This window comes from Globicephala melas, chromosome 5 (genome assembly GCF_963455315.2).
Source record: "Globicephala melas chromosome 5, mGloMel1.2, whole genome shotgun sequence".
In the NCBI taxonomy this organism is placed as follows: Eukaryota; Metazoa; Chordata; class Mammalia; order Artiodactyla; family Delphinidae; genus Globicephala; species Globicephala melas.
The window spans coordinates 64854227-64873227 of record NC_083318.1 but is presented as its reverse complement, the minus strand read 5'-3'; the positions used below and the strand labels follow the sequence as shown (position 1 = coordinate 64873227).

Genomic DNA, 19001 nt, shown 5'->3' with positions numbered 1-19001 from the left:
GAATGTGTCTTCCCCACAAGAGGCCCTCCGTGAGACTGGGTGCATGGAGTTGAAGGAAATTCCCCCACAGGCTTGCCGTGGTTTTAACTCAGAGCCTGGTCTGTACCCTGCCAGTGGTTGGTGCCGTCGTGGAACTTCTTGCGTGGAAACCACTTTCCCCGTACGGGGAACTGTCATCTTCCCCGCTCTGTACCAGAGTCTTTAAATGTTCCCTTGTTCTCAGACCTCGTCAGATAGGGGCCTTCCGGGTATCAAAGTATTTTGTTTTTTGTTTTGCCATCTCTGCTTTCAGGAAGGAAGCCAGCCCATGGTTTCACACTTCAGGTATATTTTACATTAATTTTATCCTTTGATTGTGCCCTGAACTTTATACCGTGAAACCATAATGTGGCATGAACTATCTCTCACTTGAGAACTCAATATAAGTTGTGTGTGTGTATTCTCTTTTTGCTCAGATATTCAGAGAAGCAAGGTTTTTTGGGTTTTTTTTTAACTGTAATACAGCACAGATGAAAGCAGACGCTCCTTAATTCTTGCTGTCTTCAAAGACGGACTTAAAAAAAATTCTCATTTCCTGGTTACTCCCAAATATCCTTTTTTGCCTCAGTAGTAAGCTGACTGGTAACTATTGTGTCCTCTCTGGTGGCATGAGAAAGTCCTTTGTTTAGAAGAATGTGCCTTGAATTTCAATAACCTTAAACCACTTTAGATCCGCAACTTCACACTTATTCTAGTTGGAACGCTAAGGCCTGTGTCTGCTAGTCACCAATTAACAGGCTCCTTGGTGCTGGGGTAGGGGATAGGGGGAGACAGGAGCAGGGAGGTGGGAAGGATACTCGTTTTGCAAAGGAAGGTACACTTGTCAGAGAGAGGTGTTCCTGCTGCCGTTTGGTTCTGGGAAGGACAGAACCTTTCCCTGAGCTGCATCTTCTGAAACTCACTAGACACCAGATGGTAAATTTGCATAAACTCAGAGTTCAGTTCGGAGGTCTTTCACCTGCAGGGTGTGGATTCTAAAGGGGTCTGTGAATGAGTTTCAGGGATTATTGAACTTTCTCCCCACCACCACCTTGCGATGGTGTGTGGGTCTGTATGTATTTCTATCTGGAGTGTTTTCATCAGAGTCCAAAAGGTTCCATGATCCAAAAGAGGTTAGAAACCTTCCTCTTGGCAGACCTCCTCCCTCTCGGCTGGTAACGGCACTATTCAGCGTACCCATCCGGTCCACACTGCACACTGTCCTGCTGTGAGAGTCTGACGCGGATTAACGGGTGCGACCCTCACAGCACTCTTAGGAGATGAGTAGTACCACTTACTGCTCCCGTTTCACAGACGAGGAGACTGAAGAACAAAGAGGCTAAGGGCCTTGACCAAATGCAGACAGTGAGTAAATGTCAGGGACAAAAGACTTGAAGCTGGGGAAAAAGAAACTGTCAGGTTCATGAGTTTGTTTGAGAGCCTTCATGACATGAAGTTTTATGTCTTTACTTCATTGCCACGTGGGTAATGCTGGTCTGTGCCGGCCCTCAGAAGGCTCAAAAGACTCTCAGTGATGGCAGACGAGCACCAAAAAGTAGTACGAAGCAGAGAGTTCTGCAAACATGGAGCGAGAAGTACCCTGGCAAGTCTTTGCTTTACATGCTCAGTTTGTGAAAAGTAGACGGTGTGCATTGCATAAGAAGTAGGTGGCTGTGCTGGGGAGATGCATCCTCTTCCAAAGAGCTGGAGTAGACATTGTTATTCTGGTATGCTATTTTGTGTGTGTGTGTGTGTGTGTGTGTGTGTGGAATTTCCTATTCATTTGGATGCCCGGTTACACATGCCAAGTAGTTCTGTTACTTCAGGCTTATTTTAATGAAAACGTTGCCAATTACTCCTCCGTTCATTTTCCCAAGAAACCGCTGCCGAGAACATGGAGATCGGGCAGGCTTCGGGTGTGAGGCTGGTGTGGAATTCATCATGGGGCTGAATTCTTCCCACTGGCATCTTGTGGGGTGAGACGGGAGTAAGCTTGCACCTGGCTCTAAATGGAGCCTTCCCTGCTCTCAGAATGACACTTCACGCAGAAGCCCAACTTTGGGCCGCTGTTTCTGCCCCAGCACATTACAAGGTGTCGAATTGGTGAAGCCGCGGCCACTAGGACCCTGCTGCATTTTTCCAATGACATTTCAAAGATCTCTCTGAAGTCCCTATTTATGGCTGTTTTTCTCTTCAACACTTAAATCTGAGCAGTGTCTATTAACCCCAAACGAATTAACCTTGTTAAAGGTTCAGTGTCATTTTTCTGAGTACTGCCCTCAGGGAAAAAGCAGGGTAGCTACATATCGATGTCATTTCCTTAAGTGAATCACGAGTAATGGGTCTGATTTCAAATATCCAAGGCGCCCATAATAATTGTACACGAAAGAAACAGATCGCGTCCTTGGGGGTCTAGACTTAAGGTTACTTAAATATACTACGTATACTAGCCACAGGCTTTTTATTAAGAATAAAAAATTAAAAGCACCTGGCATAAATCAAAAGTTAGTCAAAGAAATGCTGCCCATTCATTTTTGGAAGAGTCAAAGCACTTGAATCCTTTTCTGATAAAAATCTGAGCATTAGGAGATTCCAAGACCATGTGATCTTAGATAAGAAACCCAAGATTGAGGTTAAGTGACTTGCAGAGTGTTTACTCACACTGGGACCAGAGTCCAGGTCTTTGGATCCTTTGCTGATGATCTAAATTGCCTCCAAAGACTGGTTTTGATAGTGGGGCAGTGCAGAGGGGCAGGCTCGAGGTGGAGGGAGTTGCCCTCCATGCTATGCTAAGTGGTGCCCAGTAAATCTGAGGCCACAGATACTCCCCCAAGTGACCTCCCTTCGGCGGGAGACATTTCATCTCAAACGCTGCCCAGCACGACCCAACTGAGACATGACACCGTCAGGTGACCTGGGGATGATAGCTATAGTGATGCAGTCTGTCGCACTTGTAACAGAACACGCGTTCTTTGCACACACCATCTCGTTTAATTGAGTTCGCATGATTACCCTGAGCCAGAGGTCCTTGTCCCTTTTTCACTGACGAGGAAACAGGTTCCAAGGGCCACAGAGAGGGACCCCAGGAAAAAGAGAGGGTAAGTAGCCAGCAGGGTATGAACACAGCTCTGACTGCTTACTCAGCTAAAGGGCCTCTCTTGGGAATTTTCAGCTGCCTTCTTCCCGTGCAAAAGTTCACAGGCCTCAGAGAGGGAGGGGGGGTCCCCCCGTTTACCTAAAACCCCAGTTGCAAACCCTTTGCCCCATCTTGAACACCTGTGCATAGCAGCGTGCTGGCTCATTTGGGAGACAAACCGTGAGGTGACTCTGCAGGACTGTGAAGAAGCGTGTGGTTCCCGTCCTAGGCACATTCCCAGAAGACCAGAATGAGAGTCCTGCAGGCCTACGGTCGAACGCTGACTTCCCGTGTACCTTGGTCAAGTCGCTCGAGTCCTCTGAGCTTGTTTCCTTTTCTGTCAGTGAGAACAGTAGTATCTGCCTTGTCAGGTTGCTGTTACGGCATCACAGAGCCGGAGCTCAGTGAACGGTAGTCTGGGAGCCGCTGGGAGTGTGATTGTGGCCATCACATCTACCGCAGGGTGGTTACCTGCGCCTCGGGGCACGCGTGTCACGGTGGTTTTCCTCAAGTGTTGAGGTAGAAACGAATATATTAAATACAGTCCTCTGTAATCTCCCCTCCAGGTAAGAGCTGACAGTTGGATGTTAAGTTGTTGCAGATTTTTTGCCACGCGTACGTTAAAATACACACTCAAACATTTGTTGTTTTTTTCCTGTAAGACCTTATATCTGCGACTTGGGTTGTTTTTGCTTGCTTGCCTTCCCCCCCATTTGATAAGATGTCATGGTCGCTGTTCAGTATCAGGGTGGACAGCTTCACCTTTCCGCCCAGCGACGGGGCGTGCTTGCTCTTCCACGCCGTGAATTCAGCCCTCATCTCCGCACGGCCCTGTTGGCCGCTCCGTGACCCTGGCCACCGCGCCCCTGCAAGGGCGGCTTTCTGCCTTTCCTCCTTATCCGCCTCTTCAGTCTGTTCAAGTGGGATGCATGCCTGTGACTGACTTGGGGCTCTGTCCTCGGGGCCCCTTCAAATTGGCTGTGCTGAGACCAGGAGGGGGTGGTGAGCACTCCAGGTCGGAGGTTAAGTGGCGTCATTAGCGTTGCTCTGGCAGCTCAGAGCAGCTCTGGGGATGGAACTTAAAGCGTTCAGCCCCAGACTCCAAATTGCTGTCGGCTCCTCTCCACCTTCCACCCCTCTCTTCCCCGGCACAAATCTGTTTTCTCACCTTTAAGCTCATTTACTGGCCCGGCCTCGTCCCACCTCCGCCCTTGGCCCTCTGCTCTGCTTCCGCCCCCTCCTGCTCTGTTGCTCTCTGTGGACGCAGTTCCGTGAAAGTATCTGAAGTGTAATGTTGTAGTTCTATTAATAGGATGTCAGAAGTGTTGGTAAAGCAGGTAAGGCTGTTGCCATGTCAATTTTTCCATATGGGTTTTATTTGTTTTGTTTTGTGTGCGGTACGCGGGCCTCTCACTGTTGTGGCCCCTCCTGTTGCGGAGCACAGGCTCCGGACGCGCAGGCTCAGCGGCCATGGCTCACGGGCCCAGCCGCTCCGCGGCATGTGGGATCTTCCCGGACCGGGGCACGAACCCGTGTCCCCTGCATCGGCAGGCGGACTCTCAACCACTGCGCCACCAGGGAAGCCCTCCATATGTTTTTTTATTGGCAGCAGGTGGAGCTGGAAAAGGAGGATAAGTACTCTGCCGCTGTTCACTGCAAATGGTTTCCTGTATTTCACTGTGATATTTTAGGCTTGATTACCTCCCCAGGTTGATATGTTGCCTCTGTAAACTCAGCTGGCATCTCTTGGCTTCATCGTAATGTGGCTCAAAATACACACTTCTGTGTGAGAGAGTTCAGCTAAAATAAGCACCGAAAGGCTATTAATTGCAGCCACGTTGGGAAATAAGATGGGATGTCAGAGCTCAGAGTCGCCGTTAACGGGACTGTTATGCACCGGTTGCCATGTGAATGCTAACGTGTTGTTTCTGCTCTGTCCCCTCATGCCTTCCCGGATTCAGAGAGAGGTAACCAACCAATTTTCACTTCTCCCCCTTTGTGCTGTCTTCAGTGTCTGGCAAAGCTCACTTGCTGCCTTCATGCCCTGTTGCCACCATCATAGCCATGCTGTCTTTGAAAGGCAGAACTTTGTTTTGTTTAACCTTTTCTCATCATCATTGTTATGTGTCCTGCATTTAAAATAGTGTGGAATTGCCTCTGGGTCCCTGATCCTCTGTTGCTTGACCCTGTTTGGGGAAGGTGTTGGTCAGAACAGTAACTTGGTCCCTCTCACTACTGGCTGAGCAGAGTCTAACCAGCATACTAGGGAGAAGGCGTGATAGAAATAGTCAGGCTAGGTACCATGTTGTGTAGGAGGGTTTTTGTGCTTCGTGAAGAACTAATACTAGGACCTGCTTGTTATGACTTCTCTATAGAGTTTCGTTGGTGAGATTTGGTTCTAGGCCAGTAGCTGGAAGGACTGACTCAATTTCAGTCTGGATTATTAGCAAACATCTATGGAATTCTTCTCCCTTCTCACCTGTAGACGAACATAATGATGAAAAGGCTGGAACTCCAAAAGGAAAGGCATTTGTACCTCAGATGTGTGTGTCTCCCGCGCTCTGACCATCAGCCTGACCATTGGGCTGACTGGGGGCTTTTAAGCCCCATGATTCCTCAGCTCAATCATTTAATGAAAGCTCCATTTTTGATGGAAGGAGAAAGTTTGGGAATTTTTCTCCGTGAAAAAATGATTGTGAGTACTGCTTGGCAAAGTGAAGGGGCACCAACGCTGGCCTCTTTGCTTTTTGTGCTGGAGTCCGTCCCAGGGGCCTCCCTCCTGGCTGGGGCTGAGCTCCAGCTAGCGGCCACTGTCCTCCCTTAGGATAAGCTGCTGTCATAGCTCAATGGCTGGAGGGAAGGGAGAGGGCGTAGGCTGGGTGGGTAGCACTTCCACAGTCGGTCTTCCAGAGGGTCTGCTTAGGAGAATTTGGGAGCTTAATTGACTTTCTCACTACTATTGAGGAGGCTCTGGGCCCCTGGAGGTGATGCAGGTTTCTGGAGGATGAGGGCTCTGGGTTTGGATACGAGCTCCCTTGTCTCAAGTCACCACACCTCTTGTCAGAGTGCATGGTAAGGATGTTTTCAGATCTTTGCTAGTTTGTACCCTCCGTGTCCTCGCTGGGAACCAGTTGCTCTGAATATTAGCAGCAAGACTGTTCTAGAGAGGGCTACAAATTCTGGTTCGCCCAAGCCACCTGGATTATTGGCAGGTGGTAGAATTTCAGATCTGCTTTGTACACAGTCTGTGTGTCTCCTGAAAGCACCTGGTGAGGGTTTCCCTGCAGAGAATTTGTGTTTACCCAGGTGATGAGCTGCTAGAATGCCCCTTTCAGAGTTTACAAACTTAGCATCTTCTTAAGCTTGCAAAGAAGGAGAGTTTGAGTTTATCAAACCAGAGCCTGAGCTTTGTGAAATTAATGATGCCCACATATGGTGCATGTGCCAGTGGGTACAGTTTGAAAAACAAAGTCGTGTATGTGTGTGTGTGTGTGTGTGTGTGTGTGTGCGTGACCTTCTGGATTAGCTATTTAGGAAGATGACATTTCTCATCCCCTTTCCCCCCTCTTTCCTCCTCCAACCCCCCCAAAACAAGATTTTCAAAATGCAATCAGAAAATGAGCAGTTAGGCAAAGAAGAGCAGGCAGTCCTGAAAACAGGATTCCTCCCTCCAGGCCCTATGCAGGTGAGATGGAGAGAAAGCCCTTTATCATAAAGGGCTGGGAATAGAGTGTTTAGATCCAATCCGGTTGCTGCCCTTCTGTCCTTCTTTGCAGGTGGGACCCGCCCTCTGCAGTGGTAACAACTCTGTTCGCTTATTGCTTCTACTGAAAGATAAGCTGGGAGGATAAGGGTCTTCAGGTTCATTTCAACAAGTGTTATTATATTCGTATCTGTACAAAGATTTATTAAAACATCCCTCGTGGGTACGGAGACAGTATTTCAAAGTGGGCTTTTTCTTTGACTTCGTTTTCCTCACTTATAATAACAACTAACATTATTCAGTTGCCTTCACGTGCTAGCCTTCGCAGATTTGACCAGAGCAAAATACGGGTTGTGTGAAAGACGTTACCAAATCGTGGAGACTTGGTCAGGAGCGCTAACAGAAAAGATTGAGCGAGAGAGTGAATGGCAGGGAATCTAACAGAAAAGAGAGGAGAGAGCTACTGCCAGACACATCTGGGCTGTCACGTGCCTGAGGAGGGCAGCTCCAGAAAGCAGAACCCAATCCCACAGGCAAAAGTTGCAGGGAGGCAAGTTTCCATTCATCGTTAAGAAAAAATATATTTTGGTTCACAGCGAGCATTCAGCAGTGGAGCTCCTGATCCATTAAGTGAATGAGGTTTTATACCACGGACATATTCTAGGCACCACCTGTCTGGGTTGCTGTAGAAGGAGGGACTTTGAAATGTTAGCCTGGGTAACTGCTACGAGGTCTGTAGGTGCCTATAAATACCTTTTGAGGAGGGATAAACACATAAGCAGATTTCATTTATGTAAGGGTCGTGGTGGGAGAGATTTAGGGAAAGGTTGAGCAGTTCTGTTTTGGCTACTTTCTAATAGAACACATTTGAATAAAGAGTCGTTTATTCATTCATTCCGTAAAGATGGATTAAGCCCCTACATGCTGTTCAGCTGAGAATAATAAAAGCAATCTTTTGCCCGTTTTCTTTGCCATTAAGAAATTTGAGGCTGTCATGTAAGATGTCTTAGCACTGACATTTTTCCCTGTCAGAACTCGCTGCGGGTCCTCTGGGGGAATAATTACTGGGGAACAGAGCAAAAGGAGAGGAACAAAAAGAGTTGGAGACACAAGGGCTTAGCCAGCAAATGGTGAAAGGTAGTTGATTCACTTCTGTTACAGTGTAAGGAAGAGACTTAGCTATAAACCTTCCGCTTCCTGGTTTACAAAGGAAATGCAGTGATCCCCCTGACTGCAGGAAATAAATGGGGCAAAACTCCAGAGGGGACCGGCACCTCTTTTAGCAAACGGCGTCTCCAGGAGCGAGCTGGAGCAAAGGACAAAAGTGGCCCTTGTTGCTCAGTGTCAGACACAGTGACTCAGACGGACGGGCATCTAGCAGAATTTGTTAGAAAAGACGGGCGCCTGCTCTGACTGGACCTCGGGGGCCATTTGGGCCAGCTCTGTGGTTTTATAGACCACACCGAGGCCCTGGAAGGAGGCGTGACCACGGGGGCGGCATGGAAACCCATTTGAGCGCATCTTGGCTCTGAGCTGGGACACTCTCCGTGCTGTGGGCACCGGGTAGCTGCAGCCCAAGTGCACCGCACAGTGTCAGAGCCCCTGCGGGCGCTGCCCAGCTGGCTGGGTGACACCCACCGACGCCCGCTGCTCTGTCCTCCCAAATTCCCACGCGTGGCACTGGGCTGATCTGTCAGGGATACTCTAGCCGTGGAGGCTGGTAATTAAAGCAATTTCTTGTCCCCCTCAATATAGGAAAAGCTCTAGAATATGTTAAATTGCTCTTACTTATGGGCATGAGGACCTTTAGGATTATAATACCGATTGGAAAAGAGTCTGAAAGGCTGAGTTAGGCCACATCTTGGTCATTGTGAAAGTGAACGATGGGCCATGGGTGTTCATTGACTGTCCTCTCTACTGTGTGTTTGAGAAGTTCCAGAATGAGAAGTTTAAGAAAGGAGGAGAAAAAGAAGAGGTACTGTGTTCTTTTGACTCCCGCACCCTGAAGCTGGGACCCAAACTCCATTCTCCAGGGGAAGGGCCCGGCAGGCCGAGGTCACCGCAGACCTCCACGTCGCTGAGACCGAGTGGCTTGTCTCCTGCTGCCCAGAGGACTTCTCCCGAAACTTCTCCTGGCTCTTTGGAGCCAGTCTGTCCTGGGCTTTCCTACTCCCAGCACTCTTTTTTCAGCCTTTCGTTGGGCCTTTGGCCTCAATTAGCCCTTCAAACGCCTTTTCTCCTTGGGGTCCAGACCTTGTTTTGTCTTTCTCATTCTCCAGTCTCCCATCTGCTCCCCTGACCTCAGCTGCCCCCTAGGCCCAGACCACAGGCCTGAGCTCAGGGACCGAGTGTCCACCTGCTTGGTGGGCGCCCCCCACCGCCAAGCACCTCACACTATTGTCCAACCTGGAGCACATCAGCTTCCTTCACCAGATCCTTCCCCCTCCCGTCCCCAGTGTGAGGGTACTTCGCTGTCCCAGGAGGGACCTCGGAGTTATTCTGGATTTTCCTTCTCATCTCCCACATCCCTCAGTCCTGCAGCCACCCTTCCGGTACCTCTTACCCGTCTGTCTTCTCCAGGCTGCTCTCGGGGAGGCTAACTCAGCCTTGCCTTTTCCAGCTGTTCGAGGCTGGTGCCTTCCTTGGCTCGTAGCCCTTGCGCCGTTCTTTTACTTATAAGGAAAGCGCCTCCTCCTCTCCCTGGTAACTGTGTTGGGCCCGCCCCAGATAATCCAGGATAACAGCCCCTTCTCAGGATCCTTCCCTTAATCCCGGCTGCAGAGTCCCTTTTGCCATGTAAGGTAACCTATTCACAGATTCTGGGAGTGAGGACAGGAGTATCTTGGGAGGGTCATTATTCTGTCTCCTGCTGCAGCCTTTTTCAGAAATCAGGGGCTGAAAAGCCAAGGTTTTAAAACAACCAGTTAAGAGGTGTTTGGATTTCCGTTCTGAACAAGGATGAGATGAACTCAGCCATATGTTTCATTGCACACAAAGGAAGTTGTCGAACTGTCTGCGCTCCGGGTCAGAGGGAGGTCTCGCAAATCCCCGTGTTTGAGGCCTTCTGCTCTTTTAGGGTGACTTGGGATATGTTTCATGGAGTAAAACAGGAGAGACATGCAGATCTCCTGACCCCCGCAGTGAGGAGAGGAAGGCACTTGTTTTCTCCTGGGAGGTTAGTTCCGGGCAGATTTCTGCTTCCCTGATCTGTTAGCCTGGTACCTGGGAGGGAACAGGAAAAGACAAAGCTGTTGAAAAAAAAAAGTGTCAGAATCCCCCAAACAGAGCCTGCGGCTGCTGAGCTGCCCTCTTGAGATGTGGATTCCAGATGGTTGCCTTAGGCATTAATCACTTTCTCCTGAGCCAGAAGAACATGAAGATTAATAATTTTTAAAAATTACTGCTAAGGGGTTGCATCTGAAAGAGCAGAGGGCACAGAGCTGAAGTTTGATGGGAGCTGATTATTGATCAGGGCCTGTTTGGTCCTCCGTGATGGTGACCTTGCACTTGCTACACTTGTAAGGCCGACCAGCTGTCACGGAGAGCAGGATGGATCTTGGAAGCTTACATCATAGGATATCAGAGCCAGAAAGGGACCTCAGAAATCATATTCCATCACTTAGAGATGAGGTTTGACTCCATGCCCAGTGTTGTACAGCTCAGTGGAGTCCGGAATGGGACTAGCAATTGGGTCGCCTGGATCCTGATCCGTTGCCCTCTAGCTGTCCCTGACTCTCTCTGAGTCTCAGAGAGGACAGATGGAGGTAAGATCTCTACTGTAACTACTAAAGGTAGGGCGTAACGAGCTGTAATCCTTTGTGGTGCAGAATACAGATCCTGTCGGCATTCAGACACAAGCAAGGTGCTGGGGACCGGAGGGCCAGGCAGGCTTTTGAGCTGGGCCGTACAGAGTAGGTAGAGTAGTGAGCTCCAGACGATACAGGGAGGCCAGGGGTCACCATGCCAGGCAAGGGGAGGTACCGTGAGCGGAGGTGGAGCCCCAGCTTTCTGGAGCAGAGGGGAGAGCTCCTTAATTGGAGTAAGGATGCTGGAGGAGTTGGTGGGACAAATTTTGGGACTCCAGAAATCCAGACAAAGGTCTTTGGACCCCAGTGACCCCAGAACTTCAAAGAGATGTGGCCTCAGGAAATGAGGACTGAACGTGGAATTTTGAAGAGGAAGAGTTGTGCGTGTTGAGACACTGCATATATTACTGTAGGAACCATCCAGGAAAGAGAAGTAGCCAGAAGGAGGGGGGCCAAAAACAAGACTGCCTGCCCTTGAGCATGTCTCCAAAAGTGATGCCTTCTCATCATTTCTTTTTTTTTTTTTTTTTGCGGTACGCGGGCCTGTCACTGTTGTGGCCTCTCCCGTTGCGGAGCACAGGCTCCGGACACGCAGGCTCAGCGGCCATGGCTCACGGGCCCAGCCGCTCCGCGGCACACGGGATCCTCCCGGACCGGGGCAGGAACCCGCGTCCCCTGCATCGGCAGGCGGACTCTCAACCACTGCGCCACCAGGGAAGCCCTCGTCGTTTCCTTTTTGAAGCAATAAGCTGTCTCGATGGGGGTTGAGACTAGGATGGAAAGGCCTCAGGAGCACAGTGTGGAAAAGGGCTCTGCTCGCCCCCAAAGTCTGGGCCCAGCTCCTCACCCAGAACCCCGCCCTCAGCCCACTGTCACGGCACCTGTTCAGACCTCTGACCACTAGCCAGCTTTCCCGCCGGGAAACGGGGGACGTGCTGCAGATCCCTATGCTTGAGAGAGGGGGCACTCCGTACCAATTATGGCCGGGCCCAGACTGGGTGTTGGGAATGGATAAGGCTCAAATCGTCTTCACGGAGCTTCGAGGTGTTGTGGGGAAGACAGAACTCATGAGCAGATAGATGCCCATGGTACCCAGTGGTGAGTGCTGTGCGTACGGGGAACACAGCAGCACCCGGCAGGGTACTCACCCAGCTTCAGCTGCGTCTTCACCCGAGGCCGGGGCATGGAGACGGTGTGAGCAAAGGCAGGGAGACGAGACCCACCTAGGGTGCCTGAGTGGTGGCAGGGCTGGCGAGGAAGGGGTTGGCTTCAAGACACGGTCAGGAGGTAAAATCGGCTGAACACGGGGGTTGGGTGTGGAGTGCCGGGGCCGGCGGTGGGAGCATCAGGAAGTCCCCCCGGCGCTAGCATGGAGGACACCAACTGCCGTGGAACGTGAGGGCGCAGGGGAAGGTGGAGCAGAGCAGACCCGAGGGCAGGTGTGCACAGGCGGAGGTTTGAGTGCCTGTGGGTAAAGATGCCCCTGGCCTGGAGCCGCTGCGGGATGGCCTGGGGCACAGCAAGGCCACAGGGCAGGCTTTCTGGCCGGGCCTTCACAGTGAACAGTTGCCTCCATTGGATAGACTGCTGTTCCTTCCCAAAGAAGCCAAGTCTGTGTTGGGGAAAAAATCTATCCCAGTCTGTGAGAACACCACCAGCTCTTACCGTAAGAGAAGTAATTAATAAATTCATCCATGGTTGTATCTACAGACAGGGATCCTGGCTTAGCAACACGTGCAGGGAAATCACTGTGACCCCTTACCAGATGGGTCAATCTGAGCATCTATTTTTCATAAATACTCTGATCTTTTAAGCCACTGTCCTCAATAACAACTGAGAAATTTAGTTGTGTGGTGTTATTCTTTTGAAGCCAGGTCGTGTCACGGGCACAGTATCCTTCTCATCAGTAAAGCAGATGCTGAAATCCAGCCCTAGCGGCACGCTCACCTCGGCGTCTGAGCTGACAGTATACAGGGTGACGCTGCCGCCGTCGCCCCAAGCCCTGGAGTAAGAGGTGTGTTTAGCAGAATCAAGTGCCTGTGACCGGACTTCAGTCTGTGGCGTCTCTTTGTGTCCCCGTGACTGTCCATCAACCTACTCCGCAGCTGCGGATCAGATCCGGTCTCTGGGCACACATTTACACATCAGAGCCTGTTGTTTTGCTTCTGCTACACACGACTGTAGCCTCACTCATGCAAATTCATGCTCCTCTCAAGCCTGTCTTCTGTTTTGTGATCATAATGTTTATAACCATGATATTTGCTGTTACTCTAGGCAGAAGGTTCCGGTAAAGTTCGGTTTTCATTAAGCGTTGTTCATGAAGGTTCCAGGAGCTCCACAGGCAGGGTCCGGGGAACACTGTAGTTATTTTACTCAGAAATGAATTCCTAGGATCCATGCAACTGTTCCTCTGTTTGAGGTGGCTGTTGACGTTTGTTTATTTTTTTAACCACCGCGTACTGTGTTTACCTCTGACGTGCTGGCTGCTCACTCAGTTAACATTCATCACTAGAATGTGTGTTGTGAAGGTTCCTCATTCTAATGTACCGATAAACTTTGTTTGCACAGAGATTTTGCTTATGTAGCAAGAGACAAAGACACAAGAATTTTGAAATGTCATGTATTTCGATGTGACACACCAGCAAAAGCCATTGCCACAAGTCTCCACGAAATCTGTTCCAAGGTAAGGTGGGTCAGGGCACAGGGGTCCGCCCTGCTCCTTTTTCCCCCACCCACCACTCAGCAGGGAAGGGCGTGTGGAAGGACGGGGGAGTCGGCACATTGACCTGCAGGTCGAGCTGCAGGGGCAGCAGGCCGACCGCCAGCCCAGCCAGCGTGGTTAACGCTTTTTCTGCGTGTCAGGCGTCGTGCTAAATGGTACTCCACCTACAAACCTACAAAAGGAGTACGGCCTTGGTGCCTCCCACAGTCCAGGAGGTCTAATAGGTGGACAGCGGTGTGGCGGAGGAGCTGTGTATCCCGAGCCCAGCTGGAAAGCGGGGGCAGGGAGTCAGGGCAGCTTTCCCAGGGCGGGGGCCACCTGATCTGAGCCTGGACCCGGGAAGAAGGGAGCGGGGTACGAAACCAGCAGGTGTGTCTGTGGAAGTGCAGGCGGCCGGGGGTTGCCGTGAACACGTGCTGACGTCATAAGGCACACAGCGGCGAGGCAGGGCCGTGGTCACAGCCTCAGAGTCGCCGCCTCCCCCCCTCCCCCCCCCGCAGAGCCCATGCCTACACGCTCGTCCTGCCCTCTGCCCGGCCCTTGTACTTGTCAGGACACGGCTGTGTGATGCAGCGGCTCTGGCCGCTGCAGAGCCCTTCCTTGTGTGGACCTCCGTGTGTTTACTTGAGATGTGTGGCCTGTAGCAGAGGAGAGAGGTTCCTGGTTTGTCTCTTTGCTGGGCAGCTTTTGCGATTTGGAGGCGGTTGGAGCTGCGCGCTGTGCCTAGAGGGCTGGACACACGTGTCTGTTGTCCAGCCTTCCTGCTCCTGGCTTCCTCCTTTGTCCAGAGTGCCCCACCCCATCGCTTCAGCCACTTCCGGGTCTCGCGGCGACCAGGCTCCTAACCATTTTCTCCTGGCCACGCTCTGCTTGGTTCCCCCGAAGGAACCAGTGTTCCACAAGGGAGTCGACAGGGAACGGACCGTGGCCACAGTGTCCTTTGACCTCCAGGGATACATAGTTAATGTTCTCAGCAACCCCATTACCTGCTGGCCTGTGTTCCAGTAGTGGGAGCCAGGTCTCCAGGACGCTGTCCCCAACTTCCTTCAGCCAGGCCTTTCCACGCCCCAGACTTACTGCTTGAATCTAAACATAGGACTTTGCCGCCCCCTGTGTTAATGTCACCTTTCCAGTTCCGGGCTGGCATCGTTACCCAGCCTCACTCCCACAGGTCCTCCGGAGCTCGCCAGGCCCAGGTCACGACCACCTCCACAGCCCAGCCTGGCCTCCGCAGCAGGAGCGGAGCAGCTGTAAGCCACAGTTCCCAAGGGAAGGGTAGGGATGGGAGCTGCCCCAGCACCGGAATAGCGCAGCAGTCTGCCGCTCTGACCGAATGACTGGGACCTGCAGGGTGGGTGCTGGTCCGGAGACCCCGCATCCACCCCAGCCCGTGTGCACGTTCCTGCACGGGTGGCACTGGGGCAGCTGCTTCCTGTGCAGCCCTGAAGCATGCTGCGCTGCCCGGGTTTCGTTTCCTCATTCGTTCACGCAGCAAGTGTAACCGAATGCTGCTTATGTGCCAGGCACTGTCCTGAGGAGACAGCAGAGACCAAAAGAGAAAAAAAATCCTTGCCCTGGTGGAGCTTATATGCTAGCGTAAAGCCCTCAGAACACAACCTGGCCCAGAGTCAGTGCTCAGTGAATCTTGGATTTTACCGTCAGCAGCCCTCCTGCCCGCTGACCCAGGCACAGATCTGGAGACGGGCAGAGTGGAGCTCCGGGGGAAATGACTTGTTCCACTTGGGATGGAAAGCTCAGGCGGGGGATGAAGGTGTGAGTTGCTCTTGCGGTCATTGAAGGTGGCTTCTTGGAGTCCCTAAACCCACAGCACTGTGAACAGGGGTGCGAAGTGATGACTGTCAAGTGAAGATGTTAGTGCCCCCAACAGAGGAGAGGCATTTAGAAAGACGGCCGACAGATTTAAACAGTGTGACCATAACACCAACAGCAATAGCAGCTAATATTTCTGAGTGCTTGTATTTACTGTCAGGACTGAAATTATTTTATTATTAGGGACATAAATATTATCATCCACATGTGCAGTGGAGGAAACGAGACAAGAGGGCAGGTGACTGGCTCAAGGCCACTTACCGCTAGTAAGTGGCGGGCGTGGGATTTGAACCCAGGTACTCTGTCCCCAGAGCCCTGAAAAGAGTCCCTGAAAGTGGCCACGTGGAGGCAGCAGGGGGAGTCCGTTGCCCTGTGTTCCACCGACCGCTGTGGGCCGGGAGGTGTACGTGTGACCGGGGGGATCGTGCGGTAGAGGTGGGAGCCTGGTAAATGGAAGAATGAATTCCGAACAATCAGGAGACTGTTAGTTACTCTGAGGAACAGTCGTTCACTATTCTCCCCAGAGAAAATGGGCACAGTTCTCAAAACGTGCGGCTCCGAGATGGGGGTGAGGAGTCAGGCAGCAGACTGAAGCCAGTTTAACTTGGAAGTGAAGTCAGCGCAGACACTCCACTGGCTGGAACAGCTGAGGACACGGGGTCTGTAACCGTGAGCCAAAGCTGTGTTTTCTCTCCTTCAGATCATGGCCGAACGGAAGAACGCCAAAGCCCTGGCCTGCAGCTCCCTGCAGGAAAGGGCCCACGTGAACCTCGACGTCCCCCTGCAAGGTAGGTCGGCGCGCCTGCTCCTCTGCCTGGTGCTCTCTGCCCAGGTCACAAAGCGCAGGGTCTCGGACGGCTCCCTGGTGTATCTAGTCTCCCTCAGAACCGAGCTAGACTCAGCAGACCCGGGCCGAGCCCGCACTCGGGACCTCGGGCGCGGCTTAGAGCTGATTTTGTGTCAACAGGGTTAGGCATCAAGGGCCAGGATGAGTTTTATTGTTGTTGGACAAGATTAAAGAAAAGTATCTTTAGTGCTTTTGTAATTCATGTACAGCCTGGGGTAAGGGTCAGCTAGTTTAAAAATATGTGGGTTGCTATTTTGGGGAGCTCAGTTTAGTCATTTTTCCCGTCTCTCATTTCGCCCTCTGTGATTAAATTTCCTCAGGGCATCAACCTCCCCGAATAAATAGAGCACCCAAAGCTGCTACTTAGCACACATCCAAGAGAGAGTCACAGCTTAACACACAGATTCCAGTTCCTGCTTTCAAATGCTTTCCTACTTAGAAATGAAAGGTGAATGGGATTTTGATTGACAGCCCCAGTGTCTGGTGGAAGAAATGGCTGTTCTTATAGCATGATTGGCACACTGACCTCTAGAAACACAGGATGTTATGTGTCTGTTAGAACACTGAGAAAAATGTGTTGCTTTACTCCCTGTAGTAGATTTTCCAACACCAAAGACTGAGCTGGTCCAAGAGTTCCACGTGCAGTACTTGGGCATGCTACCTGTGGACAAACCAGTCGGTATGTGAAACGTGCATCGTCTTTCCACTTTGCAAGCGTTTGGGAGCTCATGAGAGATGTTCACCCTCCCATGGGGGTGGGGTCTGCTGTTGCACTCCTTGCCTTGTCTCGAATCGGACCCTCACACTGTCACCAGCCAGAGCGCACAGACAGTCCTGATCAAAAGATCAGTACAGGACAGGCTAAGCTCCTCGGATGCATGGTCCCAGAATACAGGGACTTGAACAAAGCGGACCTGATTTCTCATTCACTCAGTCCAGAGCTGCGTGAGCCAGGGCTGTGGAAGGGCCCTGCCCCCAGAGATGGAAGCTTCGGTCCTGAACTGAGGCTTCCATCTCTGGGGCCAGGGTGCCTGCTTCAGTCCTTGTCACGTGCTGGACGGGGAAAGGGGGCTGAAGGAACCCTCCTGCTTTCCTGTTAAGGTGTGACCCAAAAGTGCACACAGCAGTCAGCAGTCAGCTCACATCTCAGGGGCAGACTTTAGTTGCTTAGCCATACCAGGCTGGAAGGAGCCTGAGAGAGGTAGCCTTTTCCTGGGTTAAAAAACGGCTGTGGGAAAATCAGAACCCTCACATACTGCTGGGGCGAATGTAAAATGGTGTAGCTGCCCTGGAAAACAGTCTGGCAGTTCCTCAAAAGTTAAATAGAGTTACCATTTGATCCAGCAGTTCTGCTCCTGGGCTTTGTATCCAAGTGAAACGAAAACGTGTGCACACAAAACCTCGTACACGAATGTTCACAGCAGCATCATTCATAATAGTCAAAAAGCAGAAACAACCCAAATGTCCATCAGCTGACAAATGGATAAATAAAATACACTTCCATACAGTGGTACTTCATTTGGCAATAAAAAGGAATGAAGTATTAGACATGCTGCAACATGGCTGAACCTTGAAAACATGATGCTGAATGAAAGAAGCCAGTCACAAAGGACCGTATCCTGTACGATTCCATTTATATGAGTGGCGTAGGCAGATCTCTAGAGATAGGGCTGGGTGGAAATGGAGGGTGACTTCCGAAAGGTACGGGGTTTCTTTTGGGGGTGATGAAAATGTTCTAAACCTGATGGTGGTGATGGTCGCACACCTCTGAATATACTAAAAACCGTTTGAGTTTTGCACTGTGAGTAAATTGTATGGTATGTGAATTATAGCTCAGTAACGTTGTTCTCCCACCCACCCACCACCAAAAGCAGCTGTGGGAACACCCAGCCAAAGAGCCCCATCGACTAGCACATGCTATTCGTGTCCAGGGGCCGCCCAAACTTGGCCTTATTTAGTGACAAAGGACAATGAAAGGTGATCAGGGTAATCTGGCAGATGCTGGCTTCTGTTGGGTCCCCTTTTTCAAGGTTCCTTGCTTAGGAAAAGGTAGCATTTGAATACTGTTTATACACTCGGAGCTGGGGAATCTTTGTAGAGAGGAAGGGAGGGAGAGTGATGTCCTGGTTAGACAGGACATCACACACTCCTTCTCTGGAGGTTCTCATGACCCTTCTCTCTGTTGAAAAAGCTGGCATTTCTTTTCTTTTGAGCAATGAAAGGCTCAAATGAAATGTCTTGTCTGGGGCTACAAAAAAAAAAAAAGACCAGTCTGGGCATAGGTGTTACTGGGTGATTTGGGCCCACGTTTGTGATTCAGAAATAGCTTTAGGACCTTTTTCAGTTATCCCTTCCATCCACAGGAATGGATACCCTGAACAATGCCATAGAAAGTCTTATGACCTCGTCCAGCAAGGAGGACTGGCCTTCAGTGAACATGAATGTGGCCGATGCTACTGTGACTGTCATCAGTGAGAAGGTGAGAAGGGTGGCAGATGGAGTTGGCCTGTCGAACACAGTGAGGTTTCGGATACAATAAGCTTCCGTGAAACTTAGGTGCGTGCCAAGGCTTGGTCTCTGGGGAGTTGTGCTTGCTTGTGATTAAAAGAGCCTACATTAAAAAAAGAGAGACATTTTGCCCTTTGTGCCTAGATCTCTGCACACCTCAGAGGCTTCTATTCTGGCGTTCCTCATTCTTCCTTCCTACGAAGCCTGGGAGGTTGGAATCATTTGCTAGAGGTGACTGTGTGATACTAGCAGTAACTCACTAATAGGGCTTGGTTTTCCGGCCACTCTCCAGGCTCTGGTATTGACTGGGCTGTTATCTGGGCTTGGGACATAGGAGATGCTTCTGTGGTGGAAGGTCCTGTGGTAGCGGGGACCACTGGTCATCTGGAGAGAGGCCAGCATTAGCCTCAACACAAATTATCTCAACTTTG

General features: G+C 50.9%; 1 protein-coding gene across 20 annotated transcripts in view; it reads left to right on the top strand.

The window, feature by feature from the left end:
• Positions 1-19001, top strand: part of APBB2 (amyloid beta precursor protein binding family B member 2) — a 375842-nt gene that overhangs the window by 348833 nt on the left and 8008 nt on the right. For 17 of the 20 annotated variants that reach the window (XM_030881113.2, XM_060299264.1, XM_030881111.2 and 14 more), the window contains 4 exons: positions 13232-13346; positions 15916-16003; positions 16658-16741; positions 18426-18541. In XM_030881113.2, the coding sequence (XP_030736973.1) occupies positions 13232-13346; positions 15916-16003; positions 16658-16741; positions 18426-18541 (403 nt within the window). Of the gene's footprint in view, positions 1-5008; positions 5122-13231; positions 13347-15915; positions 16004-16657; positions 16742-18425; positions 18542-19001 lie in introns of those variants that run through there. The other 3 variants (XM_060299269.1, XM_030881118.2, XM_060299270.2) reach the window with 2 other exon arrangements.